The 18156-nt window shown below is 41.3% G+C and overlaps 1 protein-coding gene across 1 annotated transcript in view; it reads left to right on the top strand.

The window, feature by feature from the left end:
- RYR3 (ryanodine receptor 3) overlaps nt 1-18156 on the top strand; it is a 473873-nt gene that overhangs the window by 244575 nt on the left and 211142 nt on the right. The window contains exons 34-38 of the mRNA XM_049790221.1: nt 5524-5610; nt 6237-6463; nt 8111-8906; nt 11498-11698; nt 17445-17547. Of these exons, the coding sequence (XP_049646178.1) occupies nt 5524-5610; nt 6237-6463; nt 8111-8906; nt 11498-11698; nt 17445-17547 (1414 nt within the window). The remainder of the gene's footprint in view (nt 1-5523; nt 5611-6236; nt 6464-8110; nt 8907-11497; nt 11699-17444; nt 17548-18156) is intronic.

Below are 18156 nucleotides of genomic sequence, written 5' to 3' on the forward strand. Positions count from 1 at the left end.
ATATGGCCTCAACAACGTCTCACAGCAGGTCAGGCCCAATAGCTGCAACCCAGCCCTATTTTCCAGAAAAAGCTCTTTCCAAAACTTGGCTTTGAGGCAGAAAAGTATTGTTCATTTAGTACTTTCTCATAGTTCCACATCCCCCTCCGAAGGCCACCCTCTGCCAGTTCCCAGAAAAAAATATGTGTATTACTGATTTTCTTCAGAATCCCACTAGCGTTTTCTCATTAACTTTTGAAATGAGTTTAACTGAAGGCCTCTCCCTGAGCTGAAGAGAAGCTCTACAGGATCTAATAAGTTTGAAGGCCAGTTGGGCTTTGGAGGGCCATCAATAAATAAATAAATAAATAAATAAATAAATAAATAAATAAATAAATAGCCAAGGCATTCACAACTGTGGAGACTTCCTGATGAGATGTCACCAATAAAAGAACAAATACAACAGCTCTTACATATCCCTCCTGGCTTGGGTCTGGTCATTTGCCCTCTTTTAGCTGTGAGTGGGCTCCATCCCCCTGAGAACCCTTCTGTGTCTCCTCCCTGTCTGGGCTAGGAGTGCCAAGGCTGTGCAGAGGAATCCTTGGGGATCCTCACCCCTTCCCATTCCAAGGCAAGACAGGAGTGTGTCCACAGCTGTGTGTCTGTTCTCTGGGCTTGAGAATCATTGTTATTCTGCAGCTGTAACCATTTTCATTTTTCAATTATCTCAGAAGGATCTGGGCAGTAATATTTATACACTGGCATTCTACTTATAAAGGACCAGTCCAAAACAGTGAACGAAGGGAGTCTCCAACAGAGTTACTCAGCCTTCCTATTTAATATGGCTGTGAAATTTGAAAACCATTTTTTCTGCCCTATTCAATGTAATCACAGGAGAAATGAGAGCCAAAATCTATGTTACAGAGATAATGCTCATTTATTGCTACCCTAGCCACACTGTTCTGAGAATAGAGCCCAGATATGATTCAGATTTATGAAAGGAGCGAGCTTTCAATTCAGGCCTGTTTCTATGCCCTGACCTTCACACATGATTAGAAATAAAATGCCTATTATTGCAAGGACAGACTAGATCAACCAGTGATTAAAAGAACCTTAAGGAGAAAGGGCGAGCTAATATGTGATGCTTTGAGATAACCGAGATAACCTCAAATTGAAGCTTGCCACTCATGCCACTAGAATGTAAGCTCTTCGTCTCCCTCTGGTGTTCACCATGTCACCCCCACCAGGCCTATCACAGCATCTGGCACCTTGTGAGCATTTGGTAATATTTGTAGTCAAACTGATCCACTCACCTAAGAAGCTACTATAGACTCGTTTTCAAATTGCTGTCTTTCAGGTTAGTACAGAATTGGTAGCATAAAAGAGCCTTAATGATTGTTTTACAGCTCTATGGGTTGGACTCAGGTTCTCACAAGGCTGTCTGGATACTCTGGAAGGAATCAATCTTCTGCAAGTCCAGTCACATTGTTGACTGTCCTTCTTCTCCCCCTGTTTAGTCACCTTCTGCTCCCTAAAATCTCTATATTCCTTCCCACTTGGTCCCTTTTGTCTTCAAAGCTGCAAGTGTATCCAGTTCTTCTTAATCAGGCTCATTAGTCTTTAAGGGGTTGGCTCATATAATTAGATTCGACCTTGAGAATAATGTATTTTATGATCAGTTGGTTAATAGATTCATAACACACACACACACACACACACACATAAAATCCCAGGAGTCGCTGGGACTGGTCATGAAGCTGGCCATGATTCTACTTACCATATCTCACCCAAGAGCCCACCCTTGATTTTTTTCTTCTTTGGTTATTTGGAGAATTTTTTCTATTTTTAGACTATATTTCTATATATTCTATATATTCTATATATTCTATTTGTAGACTATATTATGCACAGTAGAAATACATTACCCCAGGACATCCTAAATGTCTTCAAAGCACTCTTATACAGAGAGGTTTGAGATGCTTGACAAGTCTGGCTGGGTGGTTTGTGAACTTTTTAGCGACCATTCCTGAGGAAATTCAAAACGTGCTATCCTCAGTCTTTAGTTTCCCTATTGTTGGTGTGACTGTTCATAAGAAACAGTACATTTCTCTATCTCCATCAGAACAGGCATAGAAACTTCTCACTGATACAAGTGAATCATTTCAGCTATTGGAGCTCTTCCTATTTCTGGAAGCAGTGACTTGAGGGTTGCATCTTGTTCTCAATGTCACATATTTGGGAATTTTTGAAGTCTAAGGCCATCCCAAGGATGTTTCTTGCCTGATTGTCAAAGTCACAGCACATCCAATCAAAAGTTCCTATTTGTGTCTCTTCCTGCAGAAAATCCAGAGTTTGACACAAAGCTAGTATATAACAAGAATGAAATATATGTGTATTAACTACTCTTTATGAAACATAATTCTGATATACCCAGCATCTGTGGCAGTCACTTCCCCACATCTTGGTTTTAAAAGCATGTATCTTCTTCTTACAGCACACAATCATTGTGTATATACCAAATATTTGTGCCTGGATTGGGAGCCCATTGTTGTGTATAAACTTGACTTTATGCTGGGTGCAAATCTGGAGATTGGCCCATTCAACCTGTTTCATCCTGAATAAATGATAACATCATACCATAGAGTTTTCTACATCACTATGAGCCAGAAAAGGCAGGAAGAAGGAGAAATTGTTTTATCTGGAAGTGAAATAATTGTACTGAGAGAAGACAGTAATTCTACATATTCTACAGTGCCTTTATTCATAGAGAAAGTTAATCATGAAAGAAAATCAGTAGGACTAAGATAGAGGTCAAAGGGTTTCATGGGGTACTAGAAAGATAGATTATACAGCAGGTATAATCTTGCATCCTGCTGACCCAGATTTCATCCCCAGAACCACATAGGATGTCCTGAATTTTACCAGGAGAGGTCTGTGAACACAAAGCCAGGAGTAAACCTTAAGCACAGCTGGGCATGACCCAAAAAGCAGAATAAGACCAAATGACTTCATAGTCTGATCCCCACTACTGAACAGTCTCACAAGCAGAGCTGAGAAGGCCCCTGAGCATCTCTGTATAGGGCTCAAAAACAACCAGAACCAAGCCAGTAACAAGTGCTTTGTGAAAAGAAATTGCTGCACATTTTCTTTTTCCCCTTTCCTTAGTCTTTGGGCCACACCTCATAATGCTCCCGTGCTCTGTTGTCTGCTTGCTGCAAAAGAGCCTTATCCCGCCTCCATCTCACTCTGGTCCACTGTGTTTGCTTTCTTTTAATGACAAAGTGACTTCAAACAATTTAACTGTTTTTGTTGTTGTTTTGCTCTTTTATGGGTCAGGAGTTGGGTTAGCTGAATTCTCTTCTGTGTGTTATAAGGCTTCCTATGAGGTGTGGCTGAGATCTGGAGCCTGAGGTCATTTTTTAAACTCACCCGCCAATTAGAATTCAGTTGCTTGCAATGGTAGAATTGAGGCTCCTTGTTTCTGTCTCCAGCCTCAGGCTACTCTCAGCTGCCTGAGATGCCGGAATTACTGGTCACATGGTCTCTTCACAGATCTACCCACCATAAAGCAACTTCTCCTAGGCTAGAGAGAAGTTGCTGAGCTGCTATGTCATTTAATACTACTACCTTATCCTTTGACAATCTTATCCAGTGACAATCCATTCACTATAGCCTTATTCTGTTTGCTAGAAATAGGTCACCCATTCTTAGGGGAAATGTATTAGACAAAGGGGCAATCACTGGAGGGAAACTGAGGATATGTCCTTACTACTCCTTAATTTGATGACTTACCACTCATTAATTTGATGATTCCCCAAATTCCCTAGAACCTAAATTGCTTAAAGGGCCTTCTTTAATGCAATTGAAGAACCAGTTTAGTTGGCAGAATTAAAGTTCAATTTCTTCAATGACAAGTGATCAAAAATCCTTACATCAAGGTGACTCCCTGATACCATAAATAAATAAATAAATAAATATACATACCTCATTTAAGCGACATCTAGGAGACAGTGGATCCTGAATCATTGAATACAAGGACTGGAATGGTAGAGAGTGAGGAGGAATGTGTCTTGAGATAAGGGAACTCAAAGAACTCAAAGGCAGAGAGCACAGGGCAGAGAGGTAGCACAGCAGCAGTAGAGCATTTGCCATGCCACACAGGACAGACCTGGGTTCGATTCCTGGCATTTCATATGGTCTCCCATTCCTTCGTCAGGAATGATTTCTGAGTACAGAGCCAGGAATAACACCTGAGTTCCACAACAACAAAAAACCTAAAGGTAGCCACTTAGTGTTATTCCACAGAAGCACAACAGGGCCTCTGGTCATAAGTCAGGGTTGTACGTTTCCTTCAAGGAATCTTGAAGGCAATCTGGCAACCTCTAGAGATCTTTTTTGTACCCATGACCATGGTAGAGTCTACTTCTAAAATCTGGTAGGTAGTGCCGGGGATGCCACTTCATGGACAATACACACTCAGCCAAAATTTACTCAGCCCCACAAAGTCTGCAGTGAGTTTGATAGTCCCTGATCTAAGAGTTCCCTAGGCTTGCCAGAATAAATGCGCAGTTACCTTTCCAATTAGGTTGAAGGTATCAGGTTGCCCTCAGGTACCATTTTCCCTGAGCTGCAGTCAACAAGGAGATTCAGGGCCTCCATGGTCTCGGGAACACTTTGTGTTTGATGCCCAATAGTGAACCCTGCCTTTGGTGACAAGTTCGTAAGTCCCCACCTGTGACATTTTGGCTGTGGATACCTGAGAGAGGAAGTGAAAGGACACTTGAGATGGTTCATTTTTTTTCTTCCTCTTTTTTTTTCCAAAATAATATCTTTATTTAAGCACCATGATGATTGTAGTTGGGTTTCAGTCATAAAAAGAACACCCCCCCCCTTTACCAGTACAACCTTCCCACCACCGATGTCCCATCTCTTTCCTTCTCCACCCCCTGTCTATATCTGAGACAGGCATTTCTACTTCTCTCACTCATAACATTGTCATGATAGTTGTTAGTGTAACTAATTCTCTAAATGCACTCGACACTCTTCATGGAGAGCTTCATAGTGTGAGCCGGTCCTTCCAGCCCTCATCTCTATTGTCTCTGGGTATTATTATAATAATGTCTTTAATTGTTCTTAAAACCCATAGATGGTAGATGAGTGAGACTATTCTGCATCTATCTCTCTCCCTCTGACTTATTTTACTCAGCATAATAGTTTCCATGTACATCCATGAGTAGGAAAATTTCATGACTTTATTGAGATGGTTTAGAACCTGGTAAAGAGAAAGAAAAACTGCCAACATAGGGCATATTAGTGGCTCCCTCAAGAAAGCGCCAGGTCTCTGAAATGCTGAGCAGTGATGGGCCTGCTGACTCACTGGCTCCTGTCAGCCGAGGTTAGAATCAAGGTGCTGATGAGCTCACCCAGGACCAAGGGTCCTGCTCAATTCTTGGACTGTTGACTTCCCCTCTCTCTTCTCTCTCTTCTCTGTTATGATTATTTACTTGCTACCATTGCAGACAAACCTTGCTGTGTCTCTTTCAGGTAGAGCCCAACACCAAAGTATTTCCAGCAGTTTTCCTGCAGCCGACCAGCACGTCTTTGTTTCAGTTTGAACTGGGGAAGCTGAAGGTATTTATCTGCCCTCAATCTCACTCCCCACCCCTCTTAACAAAGCTATGTCCAGGGAAGGCAGCATTCTCTTTTAGGAAAATAAATCTCAAACCTCAGGTAATAGGGGACACCCTGAGTTCTTGCTTTTCATATGCCCTCTGGGCTCCAAGCTTATGAATTTTATATGGTAGACTCAAATGGTCTACCATATGGTAGATTCTCAGTGCCCCCTTCTACTTCTATTGGGTGCTGAAGGAATTAACTCACATGCCCTAGAAAGCAAGGTCTTAGTGAATGCTGGTCTTCTAGCTTTATCAGTTATCATGAACCAAGTCATCTAATATCTGTATCACATGTGTTTTACTCTCAGACTCCCTTCCACCTTGCCTCAGAATATAATGTTCCTTTATCAAAGATTAATTGATTATAAGTCTGGGGAACATTCTCTGAATACTCAAGTCTATTCCACTGATCTGAAGGTCTGTCTTTATTCCAATACCATGCTGTTTTGATGACTCTAGCTTTGTAATACAATTTAAAGTTGGGGAAAGTGATTTGTCCCATATTCATTTTCCCAAGGGTTGTTCTAGCTATTTGCATTTGTTTATTGTTCCAATATTATTTATTGTTCCACCTTGCCGCAGAATACAATGCCCCTGTCAGCAGCTATATTTAAGAGTGAAGAGAAGAACCCAATCCCTCAGTGTCCCCCTCGACTGGACGTCCAGACCATCCAGCCTGTGCTCTGGAGCCGCATGCCCAGCAGCTTCCTGAAGGTGGAGACTGAGAGGGTGAGCGAGCGCCATGGCTGGGCGGTGCAGTGCCTGGAGCCACTACAGATGATGGCGCTCTACATCCCTGAGGAGAACAGGTAGGAGCAGGACCCACACTCAGAACAGCAAACCTGTGCAGTGAGGAAAGGCTCACAGAGCAGGGAGAGTATCTTCATTGGCCAAGGGTCCTGATCAATTCTTGAACTGTTGATTTCCCCTTTCTTGTCTTTCTTGTCTCTGCTGTGATTATTTACTCAGGAACAGCAAAGTATTTGCTATTATATATCCACCACTGGACCTTTGATATAACCCCAAATGCCTAAGCCAAGAATATTTCCATATCTTGAATTTAAAACTCAAGTGTGTGAATGGAACTGGAGGGTATTAAGCAAAGTCGAAGAAAGAGCAAATACAGAATGTTCTCATTAAACTGTGGTAAATAGAAAAATAAAACAAGGGAATCAAAGGCATCAAATGATGGCAAACGCTTGGCCCCGAGTTATTGAACTGAGAATGTCAAGTAAGAGTGAGGGAAACTGATTATAACATAAGAACATTAGTGGAGGGTTTAGTGTACTTCATTGATGGTGAGTTAACTTTGTATATCAAAACCAAAAAATTGAACACAGTTATAAATATGTGACCAGATATATTTTTTAAGAAAGGATGCTGGTGGAGAGGTTTTTTTTATTGGAAGATTGTATGCCTGACACTCTGTTATTCACAGTAGTCTAAATCCTGATGTCTAAATAAAAACTGGAATGGTGGGCCAGAATGATAGCACAGCAGGTAGGATGTTTCTCTTGTATGCAACCTACCTGGGTTCTATCCCCAGCATCCCATATGATTCCCAGGAGTGATTCTGAGTTCAAAACCAGAAGTAACCCCTAAGCACCTCTGAGTGTGGCTCAAAACCAAAAAAAAAAAAAGAAATGAAATGAAAACTCAAAGGTTGGTATCAAGAGTGACAGTACAGTGAGTAGGGCATTTGCCATATGGTCACAAATGGTCACCACAGGTGAACCCTGAGCAGAGAACCAGGAGTAAGTCCTGAGCACTTCAAGTAGGGAAGGGAGCCCTACTCGAATGGCACCGAAATATTAATTATTGTTAACAATAAAAGGGAAAATGGGCCATGCTTAATTTGCTTAGAGGACCCAGAATCAGGCTTTTGGCCTCACTACAGTGATACTTAGCCCTAGAATTACAGTTTAGTGTGAATCTTGGGACCCCTAAAATGATGTATATGTGCTGTTCCAAAGGGCATTCTCCTGAACAGATATATTTGGAGTCCTTGTAAGGTCCCCAGGATGAAATAAGATTAATCTGAGAGGGAGAAAAAGTGTCCTTAGATTTGGTCTGGATTCAGTCACTGTGCTACCACCCTGTGGCTGTGTGGCCTTGAGCAAGTTACTCATGTATTCTCAACCTTAGTCTCTTCAATCGGATGTGAGGTTTTGAAATTCTTTCTAATAAGGAGGATCGATATCAGATACATCATGCCTTTAGAATTTTTTGAGACACCTGTTAGAGTGGGAGGATTTTCAGGAACTGGGATCTAACATGGGGCAGAAGTAACTGAAGGAGAACCTGTAAGAGGAAGTGGGGTGGAAAATTCTTCTGTCCTGTTTTCTCTGCCTTCGAGGGGCTCAATGAGATTCCTTGGTATTCAAAGATAGTGACTTCCTCTCAACTCTAGCTCATTCTTCTCCTCCATGGTGGTTGACTGCTTGTCCTGTCTTCAGGTGTGTGGATATTCTGGAGCTCTGTGAGCAAGAGGACCTGATGCGTTTCCATTTCCACACACTGAGACTCTACAGTGCTGTGTGTGCCCTCGGAAACAGCCGAGTGGCTTATGCCTTGTGTAGCCATATCGACCTCTCCCAGCTCTTCTATGCCATTGACAACAAGTACCTCCCTGGCCTCCTTAGGTCTGGTTTCTATGACTTACTCATCAGCATTCACCTTGCCAATGCCAAGGAGAGGAAGCTCATGATGAAGAATGAATATATCATCCCCATTACCAGTACCACCAGGAAAATCCACCTCTATCCAGATGGATCCAAGAGGCACGGATTACCTGGGGTGGGCCTAAGAACGTGCCTCAAGCCAGGGTTCAAGTTCTCCACCCCTTGCTTTGTTGCAACCAGTGAAGAGCACCAGAAACAGAGCCCTGAGATTCCCTTGGAGATTCTCAAGACAAAAGCACTAAACATGCTGACAGAGGCCGTGCAGTGCAGTGGTTCCCACATCCGGGACCCAGTTGGGGGATCTGTGGAGTTCCAGTTTGTGCCTGTGCTAAAACTCATCGGAACTTTGCTGGTAATGGGAGTGTTTGACGATGATGATGTTCGGCATATTCTCCTCCTTATTGATCCCTCTGTGTTTGGGGAGCACGGTGGAGAGACGGAGGAGGGAGCTGAGAAGGAAGAAGTGACCCAGGAGGAAGAGAAAGCTGTGGAAGCTGGAGAAAAATCAAGCAAGGCGACCCCCATCAAAGGCCTGCTGCAGACAAGATTACCAGAGTCTGTCAAGTTACAGGTAATTTGGGGCAGCAAGACGTCAAAGAGTTAGGGAGGGTGGCAAGGAAGACTGTTGGTGAGATTCAGGTCAGTGGTACTGGCTGGAGAACTGTGTAGCAGAGATGCTTGGAGACTTTCATGCTTACTTCTGGCATGAACTTCTAAGTCACCATGGCCCAAAATAAAAATGCCAGCCCCTTGTGAGCTTTATGATCTTTTTCCCGATACCATTGGTAGATTTTCCCTCAGATCTCTTACCCATTGAAATTGGATGGTTCACTTGTGAGATCCTTCCTAGAGAGGGAGACATCTTGGCTGTGAAGTAGATCAGTGGTGTGGTTCCCATTGTGGCCATACATATCTTTCCCTTCGACTGCCATATTGAAGTAGAGCTATTGGCACTCACGTTTACAGAACCTGCCAACTGAATTTAGGAAGAGAATCACACTCATGTAGAGGCATCTCTTTGCATCACCTACAGAACCTCGCTGTTTCCTAAAACATAGTTATAGGGTAGAATACAAATTCTCATGGTCCCACCCAGATGTATACATCTCAGTGTTGTATTGAAGGTGGTAACTTCTGTCTACTGGACGCCAAGAATGAGAAATGAAAATGAATAGAATAGAATAGTCTGCTCTTTGAGTGAGCCTGGCTTAAGTAGTTTCTGTGGATTTTTATTTCTAATCCTTGATCATTTAACCACCTAAATAAATGTGCCCTTCATGGCACATCAGAGCTTGTTTTTTTTATTTATAAAAATATCATTCTTGGGGCCAGTGTGATAGCACAATTGTAGGCCATTTTCCTTGCATGTGGCTGACCCTGTACAAACCTGGATTTGATCCCTGGTGGCCCATATGGTCCCCCAAGCCAGGAGCAATTTCTGAGAGCATAGCCAGAAGTAACTAACCCCTGAGCATCACCGGGTGTGGCCCATAAAACAAAAAAATTGCTATTATTAAATTTTAATTTTTTAAAATGCAATATTAAATATATTATCATATGATATGTTCATAAAATGAGAGCTATGGTAATAGAATGAGTTCGTTGATGATAAACTGGATCCAGATGGGACACATAACAAACAAGCCTCAAACATATCATTTGAACATAATACTGTGATATTCTGATATAAATTCAAGACCTCTTCTTTAATATGAGTCCCTAAGACCTCTACAGTCCCCTTTGCAGAGACAGGGCCATTCACCCAGTGTAAGTGCCAGTCTGGGGATCATTAAGTTTGATTGCAGAATTAAAAGCTTTTGGAAAGATAAGTGTGGCTCACTTCAGGTTTTGGGGGATTTCTCCTCAGTTTTGGTATGCATCTAACATACTTTAAGCTTTAAAAATGGGGCCGGAAAGATAGCATGGAGGCAGGGTGTTTGCCTGGCATGCAGATGGACAGTGGTTCTAATCCCGGCATCCCACATGGTCCCCCGAGCCTGCCAGGAGAAATTTCTGAGCGTAGAACCAGGAGGAACCCCTGAGCGCTGCCGGGTGTGACCCAAAAACCAAAAATAATAGCAAAATTAAATTAAAATTAAAGCCACTTACCTTTTAAAGATGTCCCCTAGTCATTCAACTTAGTTTTTCTATTTGGTTGGCCCATGTGATTTTTTGGGGGGGGATCACATCCAGTGGGGCTCAGGGGTTACTCCTGGCTCTGCGCTCAGAAATCACCCCTGACAGGCACAGGGGACCATATGGGATGCCGGGATTCGAACCACCATCCTTCTGCATACAAGGCAAACGCCTTGCCTCCATGCTATTTCTCAGGCCCTGGCCCATGTGACCATCGCCAGTATGGCTGGGCAGGAGGTGTGGACCGTAGTTCACATGGGAGGAGCAGGGGTGTGCAGCAAAGTGAGAATACTCCCCCACAAGGGGCTTTGTCTAAACCTGTTAGTCATGTAAGGGATTAGATAAATAACAAAAACAGGGGCACACAGAATCACAGGAACTACAATATAACAAGTGTTCAGCCCCGTGTGGTAAACAGTTCTCAGTCAGCTATAGCAATTGTTTTTCTTATTAGTATAAATTCTGGCAGCACTAAGATGACCAGCAACCCTAAAATGCTGATTGCAGACACAGGCCAAAGGCTAAAGACAATGAACAAAGGAGAGATGAAAGGGGAATCATTAGACAGAATTTCAGAACCTGGAGTGATAGTAGAGGGGATAAAACACTTGCTGATCTCAGTTCTATCCCCAGAACCATTTGAAGGGGTCCCTGAGCATATCACCCTCTCCCCTCCAAAAAGAGTCCAAAATTTCCCATCCTATAGAATCAGAAGGTCCAGAGAAGAGCTTCGCAGGTGCCTCTGGGTGGTGGGTGGTGGTTTCTGTCCTGTGCCTGTAGTCCTGAGAGGATAATTCTTAGAGATGCTGCTAATTCTTCACAGGCAGATTTCTGTCTCTAGTGAACTCTGTTTTTCTGGCTTCAGCAGTGAAGAGCTGGTCTTTAGATTCAGACCCCCTTTGGTTCACATATGACTAGTATATGTCACTAGACAAATTACTGACATTAGCAAAGTCTCAAGTGTCACATACAACGGGGTCACATGAAGTATGATCATATTAGCATATATTTGTACTTTTGTTGCAGATGTGCGAGCTCCTCAGCTATCTCTGTGACTGTGAGCTACAGCACCGCGTGGAGGCCATTGTGGCATTTGGTGACATTTATGTCTCCAAACTCCAGGCAAATCAGAAGTTCCGCTACAATGAACTCATGCAAGCCCTCAACATGTCTGCAGCCCTGACTGCCCGGAAGACCAGGGAGTTCCGCTCCCCACCTCAAGAGCAGGTGCAAAACCCTCCCAGCAGGATTCTTGAACCTTCCCCAGTAGGGCCCTTGAATATCTCCTTGACCTATTCAAAGGCTGTGAGGCCAAGAGTACTAAGTACATAGTACCAAGAGATAAGCCTTCACTGTTCTAAGATCAATTGACAGCCACATACTAGTTATCTTGGGTTATCCAGTATTCCAAATGGTTACCCAACCTACCAGAGGCGATTTCTGAGTTCAGAGCCAAGAGTAAACCCTGAGCACCGTTGGGTATGGCCTAACAACAAATCAATCAATTAATCAATAAATAAAAAAGAAAAGAAAAGAATTTTCCACTTAGGAGAAGTCACTGGGAGAAATCTTCCTAGGAGAAATACAGAGTGTATGGCCAAGATTTCTAGACTTATGCCAGTGGCTGCACAGTTTCATTATTCAAATGCCTGAAAACACTTGCCCAGAGATCCAGACAAAGCCTCCAGCCCTGAATAAGGAAGTGATATAAGTGGTTGGAGCCCTGGGTTCAATACTCTGCCCCACCAGCCTCCTCAAGCACTACCTGAAACAACTAATCAAAACTGGGAAGCAGAGAAGTAATTCAGGGGTGAAGGCATTTGCCTTGCATGGAGATAATGTAATTTGATCCCTGGCACCACATGGTTTCGTGAGCTCTGCCAGGAGTCACTCCCGATCACAGAAGGAGGGACATCCCCAGAGCATTACCATGTATGTCCCAACCCTCCCCAATAAATAAAACATGAAATCCATAAAAATTTTAAAAGAAAAAAAAACATAAAATCTAGAAAATACAATTGAGCAGCTTAGAACCCCTCTTTCTTCTTGGGGTTCTGTATTTTGCAGTGCTTCACTTCGTTGTTGACCTTGCCCAATGGGAAGGTTGCTTTTAAAGAATCAAAATTCTAGTGATAAACTTGTGAATGAGAGGATAACTCTTGTAAAATAGTTTCCATTTGTCCCTGCTGATCAATAGCTGCTTATATCCTGACCGCTGTTTGGCCACTTCTCCCAAGTCTTCAAAAGAGAAGATAATTGAATGAAAAACATGTGTCTCCTGTCTAAAACCAAATATTCAGCTCTTAGCTATTTCATAGACAGCCTATTTGTAAATTCAATGTAATAAAAAATATTTTATAATTCAAGCACAACCAGGAATTGATTTGATCACTTTATTTACCCATGCTGTGGAACATAGATATTTATAATAGCTTAAAAACAATCCACATTTCTCAGCTTTCTCACATTCCTCAGCTTTTATAGGATGCATTTGAGGGGGACAAACAGCACGGGGCTTAAGCTCAAACCCTGGTTTGATCTGCAGCGCTGCATATGCTCCTCTGAAACTGCCAAAGTGATCCTAGAATGCAAAGCCAGGAGTCAGTCCTCCAGATACTGTCCAAAGCTCTCCCTGTGCTCCACTGGGCTAGGCACTTGGATTTATTACCCTGCATGATGAAGGATTGTTATTATTATTCCTGTATATAGGTGAGAAAGACGAGAAATTAAGCACATTACCCAGTTCCACAGAGAGTAGTGAAGAATTGGAGTCTCAAGTCCAAGACATTTCTTTCCACCTGCCACATTATCTTCAATCACAGTCGAAGAGAGCAGCAGTCCAAGTACCAAGCACCCGAAAAGAGATAAAATATCTTATCTTGGGTTAATAATAAGGGTTTCAAATAGAACTGAAAATAATAATAATAATAATAATAAATGTCTTAGTTATAACTAAAGAAAGAATTCCCTTGAATGAGTTTTCCTTCATAAGAGTATTTCCTTTGCTAGAGGTTCCATGTGAAGATGTTGGGATTCATCAAAGTAGATCCTTTGGGCTGAGCTGAGTTGAGGAATGAACTGCTAAGACTTTACAAATACGACTGGACTACATTATAGCCTGACCAGAGGTGCTAGCCTTCCTCCATTGCTCTGGGCAGATGTGATTCACATGTGGAAATCACAGAAATTCAGAAGATTAGAATTCAGGTGTAGATATCATCTTCAGATATGCTCTCCTTCTAACCCCCCTGTCGCTTCTCTGTAATTAGAGGCAGTTAACCCCTCTCTATCTTCTTTGATTCAGAAACAGAACACACATGTTTATTTCTCCTTACGAGAATCTCCTGAGATCATTTAGATTGCTTAGTTGTCAAGATTCAACTACACCGTGTCTGTGTTAAGTCAACATCGGTAAATGCCATTAGTTTGAGTACAGAGAACTTTTCATTTACCTCGTACCATGTTATAGGATCTTCTGTAAATGGCCCAGGAAGTAGAGTTCATTCATATTCTCTGACGTCCCTTCACACAGCCAGCCCTGAGTCATCCATCTCTTACTCTCCTCATTGGCAGTCTCATGATGCTAACTCTTGCTAGTGCCACACTGACTTCCCCCCTTGCCTGTCCCTATTCTGCCTCCTCCTTCTCTGGTCCCATCTCAGATTCTACCATCAAATCCTCCTTCAGTCTTCTAAACACTCTCAAATTTCAGGCTCATTTCACAAGTTTGTAACTTAAGAAATTATTCCCTAATGTGGTAAACCAAATATTTCTTTTAGATTATTTTTATTTAAACACTAGGGTTACAAGGTTGTTCATATTTATTTTACTTTTAGTTACTTTTTATAAAAATACTATTATTTACAAAAGTATTTACAAAGTTATAGTTGTTTTAGGCATACTATGCTCTGACACCAATTCTGCCTTTAATGTCATAGTCCCTCCATGTTTCCCCCAGTTTCCCCTCAGACCTCCCAGATTATCTCCTTAGCACATAATACATTTCTATTTAAATAGTTTTAATAAGTTTTCATCAAATCACCATGAGATACTCAGTCACAACAATAAAGTTGTTTATTATTGAGTTTCAAGCAATATAATATTCCAGCACTCATCCCTTCACCAGTGCACATTTCTCATCATCTCAGTTTCTCTTCAGCCCTCTCCCTGCCTGCCTATGGGGCAGACAGTTTTATTCTCTCTCTTTATTTCTCTCTCTCTCTCAGTCTCTCTGTCCCTTCTTCCCTCCCTCTCTTCCACCCTTTTCCTTTCCCTCTTTCCCCCTTCCTTTTTGGCACTGTTTGCAATAGTATTACTGAAGGGGTACCATGCATATCACATTACCTCCTTTCAGCACCCAGTTCTTGTCCAGAGTGATCATTTCCAACTATAATTGTCATAATGGTCACTTTTCTGTCCTAACTGCATTCCCTACTCTTTGTGGCAAGCTTCCTTTAATGGATCAGGCCTCCTGGTCCTTGTCTCTATTGTTTTTGGATGTTATTACCATAATACATTTTTAATATATCCCACAAATAGTATGATCAGTCTTTCCATTATTAATCCATGTAGAAGCAAATTTATGGCGTTATTTTTTTCCTAACAGCCGCCGTTGTTTAGATTTATCCATTCATTTGTTCTCAGGTAATTCGGTTGTTTCCAGATTCTGGCTACAGTGAATATTGCTACATTGAACATTGAGTGCAGGGGGTTTTGAGCTGTGTTTGGCCTCTTCAGTTATATTTAAAGAAATGGCATTACTGGGTCATTTGGAAAGTCAATTTTCAGTTTCTTGAGAAATGTCCAGATTTTCCAAAATCTGGACCAGTTGGCATTCCACCAGTAGTGAATGAGAGTATTTATCCCCCCACATCTACCAACACTGGTTTTTCTTGTTCTTTTTTATGTGTGCCAGTCTCTGTAGTGTGAGATGAATCTCTTGATTTTCATTTCCCTGATGATTAGTGATGAGCATTTTTTTTCATATGCCTTTTGGCCATCTGTATTTCTTCTTTGAGGAAGTTTCTGTTCATCTCTTCTATTTTTTGAATGGGTTGGATGCTTTCTTTTCTTGCAAAGTTCATCCAGTGCCTTATGTAATTTAATAGTATGCCTTTATCAGTACATATGTTCCTAGATAGCAAAAACTTTTGTCTTTGATTAAGCTATAATTAAACTGTTTCTATTTGAAGTTCTCTATATTTTATGTACTTACAATATTAATCTGGCAAGCTGAGTGTTTTATCAGATTGCCAGAGTGATCCACAGTATTGTAATGTAACAGCCGAGAATCTCTGAAATAAAAATAAAGGAAAATATGGCTGTAAAGTGTAAAAGCTTCATGTCAAAAATCCTGTCAACAGAATTCAGCAAAAAGATAAGCTCACTGGAGTCTGGTAAAATATTTAGAGTATATAGCGTAAAGGGTTAGTAATCTAGTTTTGTATAAAGTACACACCACTCAATATTTTTAAACATGAAAACATGGAAGGCGTGAATAGGAAAATTATAAAATATGAAATAAAAATGACTACTGTGTGTGGAAAAATGAAGTTTAGTGTCACTAATTATAAATTAAAACAATAACGATAGGACGTTTTTCACCCATTAAATTGGAAAATATTTGAAAATGTGCTAACTCTCATAGTCATGGAGCTGACAAAGCAATACACACAGGTTTAAATTTAGTAATAATGTTAATTGTTCCTTTCTGGAGGGCAATTTGACAATTCATAATAGAAATCATTAAACTGTGCAAACCTTTTAATCTAGACATTTCGCTCATAGGAATTTATCCTGAAAAATGACCATAGACATGAACAAAATTTATATAAAATTGGATTCAAACTAACTTTACTTATGAGGGTAAAACATGGAAATAGGGGTCAGAGAGATAGCATGGAGGTAGGGCATTTGCCTTGCATGAGAAGGACAGTGGTTTGAATCCCAACATCCCACATGGTCCCCAAGCCTGCCAGGAGCAATTCGATTTCTTTTTTTTTTTTTTTTTTTTTTTTTTTGGTTTTTGGTTTTTGGTTTTTGGGCCACACCTGGCAGTGCTCAGGGGTTACTCCTGGCTGTCTGCTCAGAAATAGCTCCTGGCAGGCACGGGGAACCATATGGGACACCAGGATTCGAACCAACCACCTTTGGTCCTGGATCGGCTGCTTGCAAGGCAAACGCTGCTGTGCTATCTCTCCGGGCCCGCAATTCGATTTCTGAGCGTAGAGCCAGGAGTAACCCCGAGCACTGCCGGGTGTGACCCAAAAACAAAACAAAGAAAAAGAAAAACCAAACATGGAAATAACATAAATATATGATATATTATTAATCATATATAAATATATAGAAGTCTTTCCATATTCAATGTAATATACTTATTGAAAAGCATATTAAGGGCCTTAGAAGCAGCTCAGTGGTAGAGTACTTGATTTACATGTATGATTCTCTGGCAAAAAGTAAATGAAAATAAAAACTATGTAGAAAAGTAAAGTGCTCAAGATAACATATTGAGTAGAAAACTAGATTTCAAGGGCTGGAGAAATAGGACAATAAGTAAGGTGCTTGTCTTGCTTGTAACCAACCAGTTGTATTCCCAGACACTGAACATGGTTCCCTGAACATCATCAAGAATGACCCTAAAGCAGAGAACCGGGTATAAGCCCTAAACACAACCATGTTTGGCCCTAAACCCAGAAAATCTAGGTTTCAAAGAAGTTATCTCAAGTATGATATCTGTCTGCATACACAGTCTTCAGAAAATGGTGACAAGTAGTGCAATTTCAGCATGCTTTCTTTGGGGATTCATATTTTTAGTAATAAATTATTTTTAAATTCGGGGGTGGGGGATGAAACCACATTAAAAAGTTGACCACATCTATTTAAAAGAGTTAAAGCATTAAATCCCCAAAGCAGGATCTGAGCTCTTTTAGCCAATAGTGAAAACTAACTTGTCATTTTCTGTCCCTTAAAGATCAACATGCTGCTTAACTTTCAACTAGGGGAGAATTGCCCCTGCCCAGATGAGATTCGGGAAGAACTCTACGACTTCCATGAAGATCTGCTCATTCACTGTGGTGAGTGAGCATCAAGGATCCCAATCCCTGGTTCCTGATTCCTGGTTTAGGAGCTAGTATAGGGAAGGAAGGAGTTGAGAAGAGATCAGGGGAGAGTAGGTTTACTTTAAAATTATAGGCACAGGACAGATAATACAGTGTGTAGGACACTTGTCTTGTACACAATCGACCCAGCTACTATCCCCAATACCCCAAATGGTTCCATGAGTCCATCAGGAGTGATTTCTTTTTTTTTAATAATTTTTATTATGACCAATGTCGATTACAAGTCTTTCACAGTTGTATTTAAGGTTCATAGTGACAGTGAATTAGGGCAATTTCCACCACCAGTGTTGACTTTCCTTTGCCCCTGTTCCCAGCATGCATTCCCATATCTCCACTCTTAGGCCCCTGGACTGCTAGTGTAAGGGGTCCCTTTTGTGTATAGCTCCTCAAGAAATTACTCTATACAAAATTCTTGGATGAAAGAAAATACAGGAAATAATCCTGGCATAAATGGACACATAACTTATGTGTCTTAAGAGATGTTACTTAGATAGATGAGAGAGAACTTGATATCTTAAAAATGAAAGGAAACAATAGATCTTTGTCTGAATCTCACCCAATTTA

Source organism: Suncus etruscus, chromosome 16 (genome assembly GCF_024139225.1).
Source record: "Suncus etruscus isolate mSunEtr1 chromosome 16, mSunEtr1.pri.cur, whole genome shotgun sequence".
NCBI classification, from domain to species: Eukaryota; Metazoa; Chordata; class Mammalia; order Eulipotyphla; family Soricidae; genus Suncus; species Suncus etruscus.